Below are 15584 nucleotides of genomic sequence, written 5' to 3' on the forward strand. Positions count from 1 at the left end.
TCTTGTTGTTTTCTTTCGTTCCATCGAATCTGAAACATAAACAACTTCCGGTTATCGTATATCATAAATAACGACTATTCGCTTTTGTTTTTTAATTAACATCGTAGTTCTGGAAGGAATGTATACCAAAATAATACCGAACAGATTTTAGGATAATATTTTCAGGGTATTTTATACAGACGAAGCTTTTCGAGAATTAAAATTATGTCTCTACGACGACCCCGCAAGAAGACTACACGCAAATGGCTGAGTGTTCAAGGAAATAAAAAACGGGAGCTTCATCCATCGTTTGGTAATCATAGGTAAATTATTTGATTGAATTATCAGAAAAGAGAATATCTTACTAAATGGTATCGATGGCTATCGATTATTAAAATGAAAGACTTTCGAGACGAATATTTCATAATTTTGTTACGTTAAGGTTATGCGATCATTTTTATGCGACGAGATCGAAGAGTCAACGAAATACAATCACAGTACCAGACTCGAATGAATCATTGGTTATTTCGAAACAATCATCGGATAGCAGTATTATTTATTTGGGAACTTTTCGAAACGTTCCCGAATTAATAAATTTAGAAGACAGCAATGACGATTATCAGGAGCAGGTAGCAAAACCGGACGAAATCCAATCTCCAAGCTTCGTGGTAACATTATATTTCTCATGGCTTTATATAGCAGACGATATGTTAAGTACAAATTGATGAATAGAAAAACAAATCTTGTTACAGACACAGTGCAACAAAATTGAAAATCCAACAGACTAATCGTCCATTTAAGAGGTATTTTTGTTTTCAAGTATTATTAATGGTACGATTTCTCTTCCATAAATGAAGATATAAAATATTCGGCTGATCGAAAAGTTCAATGTTTTAAAATTTCGATTGTATGACTTACACGGGAGGACAAATGGCAAAGAGAAAAATACCGAAGAAATTTCTTTTCGTAATTACAATTCGATGAATTCGATGACACTCAATAATGTAAATTGACTAAACAGAAACGACGATTGAAGCGTTGCATTATCATTTTCATCCTGAGTAGGTTAACAGAAATTTCAGTAAAAGCAATTAATTTTTTCTTTTCAAAGAACAAAAATTACAAAACTTCTCGATCAACCTAATCGATCTACAATCTGCACGTACATTTTTAATTATGAATCATCCTGTATCATTCAGCAATGTTAAATATAATCGTTGCCTTTGATCTTGCAAGGTAAATAGGTGGCTGCTAGAAATCTTCCCGAGGAGGAATACACATTCTCTATCTCCGCTTTACCAGTTCGCATAATTTCAAGTTCTTTCCTAAACGCGTCGGTCATATAAGGCCTGCCTTCGAGAGCCATCAGTCTCGAGAAATCGAATTCCGTGAGGGGAACGGTATTCACTCCCAGAGCGAGCAATTCCGATGGATGTATTCCCAGCCAGCGTACCTTCGAACAGGCCAAGCATTTCCTCTCTCTGGATAACGCAGCCGAGCCAAAACTAATTCAGAAAAACGTGAAAGAAATTTTATCGTGCGATCTCTGTGCATTTTCAATCTTCTTCAACTTCTATTGGAAATATTTTCTCTTTTTCCGCGGTTGTGTAAGAAATTTGATAAACGTTTAATAAATGACTTTATATATATTTTTCATTATTTTCTTTCTTGAGTTTTTGTTAGTAAAAAATATCAGTTTATTTTAAAATAAAAATTTCTCAATTTGATCGACTTTCTCAATTTTATTTCCCTCCTTTTATTTAGCAGTTTCTTTTGACTTTACAGTTTTAAAACTTTACAATTTTGAAACTTTACAATTTTCATCATATCATCTGATTATTGATTTACCGATAAACACACATGATGTCCACACCGAAAGGGTCTGCATCCACGATTATATAAACCGGAAGTTCCAATTTCTCGGACAGCAGTTTAACCAGCATTCTTGTAGTCACGTCCGGATACCCTTTTCCCGTGACTAGAATGCAGCTCAACGAAGAGGTACAATCATCCTTTAACAATTTTTGAAAGACAGCATCTTTCTCGACAATCAACACCATTTTGGCCCTGGTGCGAACGGAAATTACCTCTGATATATTGTGCGGAATAAGGACACCTCCGGGTACCGTGCAATCGATAATACGATTGTCAGTTAGAGTGAACGTCATTTCACCAGCTACTAATCCCTTTGATGTTGGCAACAAATCTAGATAATTAATATTTCGTACAAAGTACAATAATATAATAATAATATAATATATAATAATCACGCGAAAATTAATTTCTGATAGATTTCTAGTAATTTCTGCTTTATTATCGATTGCTACTCGCAAACAAATTATTTTTAAACTTTCACAGATTTTTAATAATTTTTCTATTCTTATTGTTCAAAGATTAACGTAATTAAATAGAATAAAAAATATAATAATTATTAAATCCCTTGGAATTGGATTAAATTCATTAAACACTTACTGAGCTCCCATGGCGAGCAGTTTAGTAAATTAGCCACATGATTCACAGCCTGATCCAGATACCCCTGTTCTGGAACTAAATTCAACGTTTTATCGTTTTTCAGGTCGTAATAAAGAGATCGTCTTGTAATGGTCGAGTTTATAATTAGCAAACGATGCGCAGCAGCCATCACGGTCATCGTTAAAGCAAACTTGTCTTTGCCTCTTTTAGTAGCAAAGTTGATCACCGTTCTTGTTTCATTTCTTTTGATTTCTTCGGAATTCTGATCAGGTTCTTCGTGAAATTCCGACTCGAGATCATTGTCTTCGGTAGTATGCGTGTCTACTGTAGCATAATTCCGTGCTGATGAGTATGAAATTTGTGGTAATCGACCCGAACATATCTGTTGGATTATAGATGAAGCAATGTTCTCGATACGGGCTACTAATTGCTTCCTAAATATCGTAAAAATGACTTTGTATTTTCTCGTTTTAGGCTTTACAAAATTTTAAATTGATTAATAAAAAATATGGAAAATATCGATCCAACCACATTCGACATTTACCTCGATTCTGCATTATCTACCACGGGTATATCGATTTTCTTTTCCTCCACGTCTTGTGGTTGACTGTCGGTAATTCTGAATCCCATTTTCACGTTTCTACTTATTTTTGACATTTTCCCTACAATAAATGATTTAATATATAGAAAATGTTATATTTCAATTACACATAATTTTATCCTCACGAAGAATTTCATTGATTATTTTTAATCGATCGAGTTGTTCAAGATAGGCACATATAAAGAAATATTTAAATATCTCGATAAAATAAACACATCTTATATACCTTTCACAGATAATACTTAATATTATTTTACAGAATATTTTATAAATTTATCGTTTACTCTTCTGAGCAATATTAAAGCGTTCCGTTTAATCAATTTTCTCGTCCATAGATGGCACAAGGAAGGATTGCATTACACTCTGTGGTTCTATCCCCCTACGCTTCTTTATCAACGTTATTAAAATACAACTTACCCTGATCCAAAATTCTAAGCATTTTCCCAAACTTTCGAAACCCGTACGATCTTTCTTCGCGCTATATACATACGCATATGTAAATATACGTTTTATACAAATATATGAAAATATATATTTCCAAAGTACAAATACCACATTAATTCGATGTATTCGCTAAAAGTACAAAATTAATATTCCACCAGATTTATTATACAATTCATTCGTTAACGCAATCTTGTTACTTCAAAAATTGATTAGCTTTGTGATAAGCCACTCATAATACAAACTGACGAATTGAATCGATCGCTTTGGAGTCTTAATTCTAGTTCTAGTTTGTTAATATTAGAATATCCTTGATTTTCTCCTGTTCGCTACGGACAACTCGATATTATAAAGTAAATCTTAAACGTTGCATTTTGGACGCGTGTCAAAAAAATTGCCAGCTTTTTTCCAGAAACATGCGCAAAAAAGGAAGCGGAAGGGAACGAGAGAAAAGTCAAGAGGCGGCGCCAATTCGGAGTCGACTTTTCCAACAACTGAGACGCGTTTCGACGCGAGCTTAGAAGGCAACGGGGCCAGATAAAAATCTACCACCTATCCGAACGTAACATTCTCACAGCAATAAACATATTAAATTGTTGCAGGACGGAAAAAGTATTGATCCGAGGTACGTGGTCGAGATTGTCCAACGATCGACAACGATTTTCCTGGTTGGGGAACGACGGTCGTATCGAGTAGCGAATCTCAAGAGAGCCGGACACCCCGCTGTGCATTTGTGAGCGGCGACCATTGAACGTCGCGCTACCGAGTGCACTAAAGACACTTCAGGACCTCATTCGACAGTAGAAAACAGTGACCGTGCCTGCAAAACGCTCAATTGTAACAAAATTCGGCGACCAGTCTCAGCACTGAGTCGCGTTTGATCGATTTTGATAAAGAAATATTTGAACCGAAAAGATGAAAACACAAGTTATACTATTGATTTTTAAAAGTAGGATAAATAGTTAAGATCTGTGGTTTCCGAAGCAACCAATTGTAGGCAAAGTGTGGATCTTTTAGGATCAGATTTAGAGATTTCCATGCGTTTTCATATGTTTCTAAATATAAATAAACAAAGAGATGATTTTGGATAGAGATTTGTTAATCGCATGCAATTCCTTCAGGATATCATATACGAAGATTACAGGAAAGTGACAAGATAAGTACATTTTTATTGATTTTCTTATTTCAATACTACTTCGTGATCAAACAACAAAATTTTACTATGATGTAATAGAAAAATATGTTTACTTATAGAGGGCTAATTATATCGAATCTTGGGCATTGCTTCGTATATTTACATGCGTAAGAAATTCTTCAAAAGAAAATTAGCTAAGTACGAAACACGTTAGATCACACTTCCTGTATAAGTATCCGCAGATGGACCGTAAATTTCCTTCAATAGTGGTTAGCCAAAGCAAAGACACCCGAAGGGACAATGAATACTAACGAGCGGCCACAGGCATTTGCGACGCGTGCCAAAACAGCTTAGGGTCACTGAAACTGCCCCATCTCAATGATCTCTCCCGTTCTCTTCCCTACGAATATCAAATTTATCCTACGTTCGCATAATATCGCAAAAAAATACCATACATTACCCTAACAAGTAGCTGTATATTGCTATGTTAATTATATTATATGTTGTATAATGCTGCATACTTAATTATATGCTGTACATTGCTGTTCTCTATTATTACTTTTACTTACAATTGACAGTATCCAGATTCCCCGCAGCACTTACTTATCGAAATTAAACGACCGAAGGAGAAATATTTTTCAATTCTTGATCATTACAAGCCTCGAGCCTTCGATAAGCTGCAATTTACCGAGTAAATCTTGTTCGAACGAATTTCGTTGTGTCAAATGGACGAAGCCGTGTCTCCTGCGAGCGTTCATCTCGATGATTGCATACATTGCGGTCGCTCGAGGCTGTCGAATCGCTTTCCATTCTTCACCGATGTAGCGTGCTCATTCGCGCAAACGGGTAGAAGTAGTAGATACTTCGTCTTGAAGACCCGCGCCAAGCCTCTTTACCGTGCATAAAGGGATTATTCACGACAAAATAATACATGAACGCCGCTCGGTTTCGCATTAAAGACACTTCAAGGCTGTTCTTCTATACCAAAGGGGGATAGTGTTACATTGTGCAACGAGTGTGTTCGAGAAACACCCCTGAGAATGCGCTCTCCAGCCCTCAAATGGCCCGTATACGGCCGCGTCCTCCTCAAAATATCGGTTGGAGCCACTGAACATCATGAAAATATGCCTAATCTTTTGCGCTCACGTGTGTCAATCTCGTGAAACCTTCGAAAAATCGAAAATAATCCCCCAGCGAAAATCGTGCTTTCTTCCTAGGATTTGCTCTTACATGGGAAAATACGAATCCGTGAATCTTTTACATGTCATATGTAGGCATTTGGAATTTTCAGTCGGTGAATTCATAGAACTCGATCCGAATTTAGACTATTTCCGATAGAGAAGGTGCGAATCTGTAACACGAACCGGAGGTTATTTTTCCTAAACCGAATATCTTTCGACTGAATAATCGCGTGTAAGCCCTGAGACCGAGGTAATCCCTTCGTGTTTAGGCCGATTTCACTGACCAGAATCGAAAACTTGTTCCCGTATTGAAACGTCAAATGCTCGCATGATCGAGTGACAAGAATGGCACGGTACCTGTTCGATTTATTCGACAACAGTGATTTGTCAAATCCATTATATTATATATTCGCATGCAAGTGTACACAGACGACGTATAACGTGACAGAGAGAACAAGATTTTTTTTTTAGATTTCGACAAAAAGAAGATGGAAAGAATGCGACGAGTTGTGGACAAACACATTTCAAGGAACAGCTCGAGATATATTGCCTGTCATAAATTTCACGCTGACTGAACGGATACTTTATATTAAATGGGATAAATGAATTATTACGATGTATGTAACATGAAATAAAAAAATATATGAGTACAGCTAGTTAGTTACAAGGTATGATGAAAAATAATATTTTAGCGGTGGACTCGAATAAGAATTATTATAAGATTAATTTATCATCGACCGAACAAATCAATTATATTATAATCTTTTATATCGGACAACTTGATTAAGGATCATTGTGTACACAAGATTAGTCAAGATAGCGTCTCGTCGGTACATCAAACGAATTGTTCGAATGCGTCTGTAAAAATAAAACTACAGTTTCTTACAAGATATCATGAAAGAAACTTTTATCGAAGATCTCGAGCGAAATTTATCGTAGTTTCAAAACCAATCTATCGGCGATTCCCTGAGAGTTTTCCCCGGTTCTCAGTAGAGAGGTGAAAACCGCAGAGAACAATAAAGCCAGAGGAATATTTCAACGAACGATTCCGGGTGTTGAAAAACTCGGCCAAACAACACGGAATATCGATAAATCGGCAATCCATCTTTTGTAAGAAGCTGTAACAGTCGGCGACACGGAGAGAGTTCTGTTCAGATCGAATCTACGTCACCTCGCTTAGGAGCAGCTCCTCGTGCTGTTAAAGTGGAACAGATAGCATCGAATTTGTCCAAACAGTGGGGGTTGCAGTCAAAGACGCAGGGGTTGCTTAACGTACGAACAAGAAGTAAAAGAACGCGGATAAGCAGTTCCTAGGAAGAAAAGGTACGTTCCATAGGGTTTTATTGTCGAGAATGTTGTTCGTTGACGCGAGGAAATTGATCATGAGTTTGTAACAGAACGAATTTCATTGATGGAAACCATCTGAGCTAATAATAATTTATGATCTTCAACTTGTATGACCGATGGGAAAAAATTTACGTACATTACAGGCTATAAATACAATAGAACCTTCGCTATATGAATTAACTGACGGATATAACCGTTTAAATAAGAAAATTGTAGACATAATAATACAACAAGCGAATTGCAGGAACAACAAATTATAGAATTGCGGATAAATTAATGAAATCGCAAAAGGAAATTGTAAGAGAAAGGCTCCTATTGAACGAAACTAGACTTTTTGACTCTTTCTATCTACGAATACCCTAATTTTTTCGACACACACCCCAGATGGGTTGTTGAATAAAAATTCCAAGTGTACTTACAGCGGATACTCGAGCGCAGTTTTGGGGCGTCGAGCAAAGTTATTGTAGCGGTCTGCATATTCGCATACTGGGAAGAAAGTGTGTTAAAGAGCACTTGACATCATTCGTAAGCTTGGGAAAGTCGATCGTTCTAAACGGTGAAATTCTCACCATAAACTTCCACTCTTTAAAATATCGAATAATGCGTTGCTCGATAAAAATCGGCCGAGGCAACGTGCAGCGTATGAATCGTTGTTCCAACAAAAAAAATTCCGCAAATAGACAGGTAACGCGTAAGCACATATACACGGTTCTTTGCCGAAGGTTCATGCATCGTTCAATGAAAGCGCAATAAAGGAAGCCCGGTTTGGGCATTTGCACCCGATAAACCTGGATGCGTTATACGAATAATTCACGGCAATTTGATTCATCTTTCGAGCATAATCACTTAACGACCAGTTTGCGGCTCCCTTTAAGTCCAAGAATCCTTAATAACAGACCAGCGCGCCTCTCTCCTTCTCTCTTAACACGGTCCGGGATTAAGACCTCCAGCTAGCAGAAAACGAGCAGCTCTCGTTGCACGTCAAATATTTTCTCAAGGATCTCCGTGCAAAGCGGAAAAACGAGAGAAAGGAAACGCGGCGAACAGGATGAAAGAAAATATCGAAAGATCGGATGACACGAAACAGAGAAAGGGAAAATGAGCGGGGCAGGATGAGGAGGGAAAAGAGGAGAAAAAGCAGACAAGCAGGCTGAGTTCGTCGACACGAGTGCTTCAGGCAGATTCGGTAGCTATTATAATAAAGTCCGTAGAAACTGTCGCCTCGATAGTAACGCGGTCGCCACCTTCGGACGCATCCTGATCCAAAGAGGATCGATCGTCTGATTAAAGTCATGGAGGGAAGGAACGCTGGCCGCGGGCGTGCCCGGTTTCTTAAGTGTAGGTCAGTTATACCAGACCGACTGGTCCGATCGGCTGCCAATTAAATGGAAACTGGCAACCTGTTATTTCCCGACACGCTTCTGATCTGTACGAAGAGAAGGTCGACGTCGTTTTCGCCTGCTCGCTTCGTACACCGCTTTTTATACCCGACCATCGCATCGAGCTTAAACTTCGATAGAGATCTCAACGAGCACGCGGTATCTTTGACATGGCGCGTCGAATTCCGCGTCTTTGCCACGCGCAGACGCTTGCTGATCCAACATTACCCACGAATCACCTCGACTTTTCGCCATCTGACCACCTAGTGTTCGCACGTTTTCAACGCTTTCATCGCGCAGTAAAGCAAAGAATTTATTATTATATTATTTTGTTCGTATTTTTATATTTACTTACACTTACGTTTAAATGTCTCCGAGCAACTTCAATTTGAATTAAAAATAGACACGTATTTTGACAAAATTTGTATATGTTATTATATAACTATTGAGAGTTGCTCGCGATGAGATATTCAATTCAAGTATTGAATTATTGAGAAATAGATAATTACTATGAAACAACTGTTTTTATAATCTATCATAATTAATTTTCTGGTTTCTTGTTCGAATAAGAATCTATCGAATTGATGAAATACATACGGATAAGTCTTCGAACGAATCGACCGACAGTTTAATAGCATGATCAATTTCTTGCGGATCTTTGTTCATGGTGACAAGTACCATAAATCTGCGAATCGGTTCTGACTGAAGACGGTCGACAAATTAAAGGTATACGCAAAAAAGGAATTCACTTGAAAATTTTATGATCAGTAACAAAAACAGTAGAATCGAAGTCCTTGGATGCGGTCGTCCGTTTATGTTGCAATGCTTTTTTAAATTGCTGGATTCGTCGGCGACGATCACCGAGATAAAGTGGCGCGCTTATAAAATATCTTCGTGAATTATTTACAACGACATTGCCACGTGACACTGAATTGTGCGAATCTGATCTTAGTCCGGATGTTCAAGCTGGCAAAAAAAAATTTCTAACCTTTTTATAACTTCTTCGCCGACATTCGAACGTTTTATATTTCATAGTTCTTAAATAAACTTTTGTTGACTAATTTTCTCCAGATTTTACGTCGTGGTATTTGCACGATAGTTCCTTATTTATATTTTATCAAGGATTTAATTGCAACGAGGGAATCGTCGATAGAAGCTAGTAAAATTTGAATTCCTCGTACAACCCGAAAATTATGCGATTCTCATAAAACACGATTTCGATGAATTACTAGTCTTCGTAAATCACGGAAATGTAAATTCTTCAAGGTATTGCATAAAATTTTCAGCAAATTAAATCGCGGATAAGAAGAAAAAATCAAATGAAGACAAATGGAGAAAATTCGAGGTCGTTCGTTGTCCTTGGGCTAGGTGTATTGTCCAGTTGGTAACGGGAGAGCCGGACTCGAAAAATTTGTTCGACGTGTGTCGCGTGACAGCGGTTTGCAGCTGCTAGATTTTTTCCGCGAATTTTTCGCGATTCCGAGGCCCGAGGCAAGCAGATGCGTCCTCGACGCGAGATGCACCATTCCTCTCGCGTACTCTTTCTTCGTATTCCCTCTGTACTCCGTATTCTGCTCAGTCGAATTAAATCGTTGCCTTCCGATCGACAGATTGCGACCCCTCAGCCACGATATTTCATCGAGGCGACCTTTCACCCCGTGGGCCAGTTTGCGCGCGATTATCCTGGCACCATAATTTTTACACCTTCGCACTCGTTTCGTCCTCCTCGGTTCTGGCAAATTCGTCGACTCGCAGTAAGTAATCGTTCGAGGTCTTGGTTGCCAATAATTATTAACATTACGAGACATTTATTTGGGAATTTTTATTTTTATTTTTTATTCCACATTTGGAGATAACGAAGGATAGAAATTACACGCTTTCGCTTCTCCAGGTAATTTTACACAAAGTTTGGCGAACGCTGGAATTATTTGTATCTCGGAAGGATTAACTTCAAAATTATAAAAATAATTAAAATAATCAATCCGTAATTTTTCATACGAATTTTATAGATTTACAAAAGTGTATTTTTAAGTGTTTGAATGATTTTCTGTAAAATATATGGATAACAGATTTCACAGAAATTTTATACATTCATAATGTACTTTGGGGGATTTGATTATTTTTTTTACAAGCTTGCCCTTTCCCTTACATTGTATATCTCTTATTTTGATTTCTTTGGTACACATGTAATACTTTACTCATCGGTACTTCTAGACTCTCTTAATAAATGACATAAAAAAAATGGAAGATTTCGGAGGATCAAAGTCCTAGTAAAATGTTTGCTCGTTTAGAGGCACGTAAAGGGAGAAACAGAGATTAGGCTCTACTTAGCGACAGATAGTTTGGGGTTGCAATAATTAAGTGTCGAAGAGAACCCTTGATCGTTAAGGACGGTCTTTATCGTGACTTAAGAGGGGATTAACCGTGAAGAATGAAAAGCTATTGGCTGACCCTGAGGATCATCGGTTGTTCGATAAGAGGTGAACGGTCGCTGATAAACTTGCAAGACTTTCGGTTGCCCTTCGCGACATTACTATAATGAAACCTCAGAATCTTCGCGTGTTACAAATGCATTAAATAAGAAAGAAACCATCCAAGGACGTACACATGGTCACTTAATCATCAGATTCTACAATATGATTGCTCAATTCACAGCCTCGATGCAAGTATACTTATACGGTTCCACTATGAAACAAGTCAATTTGTAGCAGATGAACATGAACGTTTGCAGCTTACCATGTTTGCTACATTTACGTCTACGTTTATATTTTTGTCTACAGAAACGCAGAATGTTCCTAACAATTCTCTACTATACCTTTTTGTAGTGTTACATTCTATATATTATACCTTCTGCTTCAACAATAAATTTAACTATACACATTAATTACGAATATTAAATATCGTTACTTTTAGTGCCTCATTTATATAATGGAATAAAATTATTCAATCTCGGGCAAACAATATAAACGGTCACCAAGCATCCCTCGACTGTTCTACAACCAGAACCCAGAACCAGAACCTGAAAAGAAATCGAATCGCATCCGTAGGACAGCAACTCAATATAAATCAGTTCAACGAGTGTCTGTCAAATCGTGGAGGCGTGATCCTTTCTGTTTGTTGGTTTTTCAAGAGCATTCTACGGGACTTATTGTTCGTAAACATATGTTCCTGTGGGCGTGCAGGAAGAGTGGTTTCCTCGCGGAAGACAGAGAGAGAGAGAGAGAGAGAGAGAGAGAGAGAGAGAAAGTCGACAACGACGAAGGAAAATGGATGGACGAACAGCAGACAGTCTGGCATCACCTGGACGAGGAGCACGCGCCTTTCGCGCGCCTGCAACTCATGCAGAGAAGGACACGCGTGAATATCGATGCGCAACGACTGCATTGTATAATACACCGTCGATTGGTGCTCGTTGCAATAATGCGATCGTGTAACGACGCCACGTAACCATGGTACAATGGTCTATACCCTATGCCCTATGGTTTCGCTACTTGCCATAGGAGAAATCCTTTCGCAAGCAATGAAAATCCTTTTAGGGGAATCCGTTTGAATACCGAAGTCAGGGGCTAGATTTGCGGACAAAAGCTATTTTTCGAGAGTTGCGGCATTTCCAATCGCAATTAAGAATCAAGGGAACGATCTGCGGTTTGAGGGATCCGACCCGGTGACTGGGGCTTAGGTTTGGGTTTGGTCGTTGGTATTTTGATGAATTTTGGAATATGTGTTTGGTAGGTTTACGTATATCCCTGTTCACAACATGTAGGATGTTTATTATATTAAATTCACGGAAAATGCAATAAGCTTGAGAAATGTACAAAATGAAATTAACGACCAGAAGCAATAAAACTTCTCGTAACAAGGTTTAATTTAAACTTCAATAACAACTTTAATTCATCGGATGGAATATTATTAAATGCAAATTATGCAGAATATTTCAATATTAAGACATTTGACATGCTGTATAAAGCAATGAATAACTGACGTTAACTTGGATGGTTGCTAAAGGAATCACAAACCAAAGGTTAATAATATCAAAAACAAAGATGCGGTCATTATAAAACACTAGTTGTTGATATGAATTTAACTTGACGATTCTAAATTCACTGCCATTTGTAATAGAAATGAATACAGTAAATAGTATTCGAGAAATACTTGTAGGAAGTAACCGTTGACTGTCGATCGAGCGAGATGCGACAGTGCAGTTTCCGTGTGGTTGAAACCAAACTACGTTAATCCGATTTGAGCCGCATTTATGCTCATTATCCGGTTCCTCGAGGAGTAAACGTAATGAAATATAACTCGCGTCTATCTGGGGGAAATGTCCTTTCCAGCGGCCAAAAAGATATTCAAATCGGTTGAATAGTTTCTGAGATTACCTTGGACACACACATATACCTCTGTACATTATAATAATAGTATAGATTATGTTGCAGCACATGGTGTTTTACCTTTGACGTCGAAAAATAGGAAGGCGGGGATTTTCTGGAAATCGAAAACCTGCACGTTGACGCGTTATTCCGCAGTTAGGACCAACAACAAATTACGACAGAAAATAATCACGAGTTTCTTTTTTCCACTCATAACACAAGTTTCTCCTACTCTATCGTTTTCGACAAGTGTTCGACGAGCACGCGGCTCATGTCTCGCTGAGATATTCAATTGTGGATACTCGTGACCCCATAAAAAGTCCAGGTGAAACAGCGCACGGATATTAAACTGACATATAATTTTGCAGGGATCAGTTAGATTTATGCTTGGTTTTTAAAAAACAAGTACTTCATTTTCTTCTTCTATTTTTCCTCGTTTCGTACGGTTCTTAATTATGAAAGTTATGTCCCAGGTATTAAGTCTGAATCATTCTGATCCGTTATAGTTAGGTATATATTTGATCCGGTAGTTATTATCTTTAACATTCATTTACATTTGGCAACATTTCTTTAGAATGTTGCATTTTCATATATTATAACAGAATACAGAAAAGAGGAGGTGGATTGTAATGGAATCCCGCGTAAGATGTGCAAAGAAACACGAACGACGAAAGAGAAGCAAAAGGATAGCATTAAATATGCGCCGGTTAGCCTTCGGAAAGTGCACAGGGTTTTTATGACATCCTTGACTATTTTTATCATACGAAACATAGCTCAGTATGCGTACGAGATCGTACATGAGGTTAATTAACCCTCAATAAAATTTTAATCCAAGGTGTTGCCAATCCGAGCGGTTGCGGATGGCATTCGATCACCTCATAATATATATTCGCCTGTAAAACTGACATCCAGCCAATTATCATCAATCGCGAAGGCGTAGAAATTAAGGTCGAGTGGAAGATCTCAAAGTAACCTCATTAACGGTTGTGCTTGAACTTTACGCATTCTCAGTCAAGGAAATTCTATTGTGGTAGATCTCGAATGTTGAATTCGTTCATTGCGATTGAAAAATCAAAATAGTAAATGATATGCAGTTGCTCATAAAGGTATTCGCACATTTGCAGGCACCCTTTATAATTATGTTATGTATGTTGTACAGAATACTTTAAAATTTCATTAGCACTGTAACGCTAATGATCGAATGTAAGTAATGTCTTATTGCTTCTCGTTTGAAGACTGTAAAGTGCAAAGAACGTGTAAAAGATAAATAGATGTGTCACGGCGAGAAGTTGCCGTCCTCGAGAATTTACGAGGGAGTTCGAAGAGAAAAGAGCGCAGAGTAATAATTACGTTAGTCGGGGGCACATTAATGAGGAACATGATCGACAGGACGTGGCACCGTATACGTCATTATTGCACAAACAATTATAATAATAAACGCGTTCAAGATCGCAACGAGTTAGTTTATGCGACTTGCTTCATTGTTTATTCGTACGTCAATGAAGTTTAAGATCTTATTATCAAATTCGTTTGCGTGAAATTAGTGCAGGCTATTCGTAATAAGAATGACAATTTGAAGAATACTTAATTATATTCATAGTTAATGTCGCTTCTATTAGAACATTTTAACGTCGAAATATTCAAATTCGTTCAAATTCGAACTGAAACTCATTCCAAAGCTACAAATTTCCAATCTGCGTCACTCTATCTCGTTCTACGAGGAAACTGGGCCAAACGAACAGTAGCACTTGTCGCGAAAGTCGTCCCGAAATCGCACCTTGCAACGAGCCTCCTCGAACAGCAGCCACCAGCAGGGACTGGTCTAGGTTCAAAGAAATAAAAGAAATGGAGAAAAAAGGTCAAGGTGTGAGAAAACAGAATTAGAACGGATGAAAAGAAGACGGGGAACAAGGAAAAGACCTGGCCCGAACGGTGGGCCATCCGAACCACGTAAATAAAACGTTTTGTAGCCGGTTTCGTGAGTGCGGTTGTGATGGCCCACCTACCGAAGAAAAAGGGCTACCTGCCTTCCTTCAGCTCCCCACCCCAGACCCCTCCACGAAACTTTGAGGTCTTCATTCAAGCTGGATTCCTTCCTGGGACTCGTTCCTCACATCGGAGACCATTGACTTTTATCCACGCAAAGAAGAGACAGGAGGGGTAGCTCTTTCGATAAAGAAGCCAGAGACTTGTGTCGATATAGGGTACGATCGGACAATGAAGATGACGTTCGTGGCAGTGGTTCAACTCTTCGTACAGATGTAATCGCCTGGGAATCCGCGAGCTAGCGATCATTGAATCATTCTTCTGTGACTCTTTATGTCGGATAGGGTGGACGGAGCCGCCACCGATGAACGACGAGGGCGCACAATAAAAAGGTCTACCACCTCCGCGTGCGTGCCAGCACCCATATTAGCGATCCATCATATGACTCCGTAAAATAGGAGGACTCTAACAAGTTCGTCGGGTCCGATCTCACATTAATCTGCCTCGGATCACGCTGGATCAGATAAGACAAGTGCATCGTATCTCGCGGACACGGATAGGATCCAAAGTATCCAGTTAACTCGTCTGCTACAGATTATTTATGATTGATCGTTCAGTGTTAATTGCTTTGCATAATCAACACGGACATCGGTAGTACTGCCTTACCAGGCTCGGCCAGAGTTGCGCATAAGTTTT

The 15584-nt window shown here is 38.4% G+C and overlaps 1 protein-coding gene across 1 annotated transcript; it reads right to left on the reverse strand.

Annotated features, from left to right (window-relative positions):
* Positions 1–1129: 1129 nt before the first annotated feature.
* On the reverse strand, positions 1130–3491 carry mei-W68 (meiotic W68). The gene is made up of 5 exons (XM_069109426.1): positions 3470–3491; positions 2996–3113; positions 2452–2885; positions 1828–2185; positions 1130–1484 (listed from the first exon to the last, which is right to left on the reverse strand). Exons 1-5 carry the CDS (start codon positions 3489–3491, stop codon positions 1184–1186), a joined length of 1233 nt encoding a protein of 410 aa, XP_068965527.1. The 3' UTR covers positions 1130–1183.
* Between the last annotated feature and the right edge of the window lie 12093 nt (positions 3492–15584).

This window comes from Bombus flavifrons, chromosome 3 (assembly GCF_040668555.2).
Source record: "Bombus flavifrons isolate JBK064 chromosome 3, iyBomFlav1_principal, whole genome shotgun sequence".
In the NCBI taxonomy this organism is placed as follows: domain Eukaryota; kingdom Metazoa; phylum Arthropoda; class Insecta; order Hymenoptera; family Apidae; genus Bombus; species Bombus flavifrons.

What these genes read in the sequence shown, in the direction of transcription:
- mei-W68 (XM_069109426.1), bottom strand. Translation starts at nt 3,491, where the DNA reads ATGCTTAGAATTTTGGATCAGG. An exon ending in GTAGATAATGCAGAATCGAG is followed by an intron (nt 2,886 to 2,995) that starts GTAAATGTCGAA and finishes TACGATATTTAG; the next exon opens with GAAGCAATTAGTAGCCCGTA. An exon ending in CTGCTCGCCATGGGAGCTCA is followed by an intron (nt 2,186 to 2,451) that starts GTAAGTGTTTAA and finishes TTAATTATCTAG; the next exon opens with ATTTGTTGCCAACATCAAAG.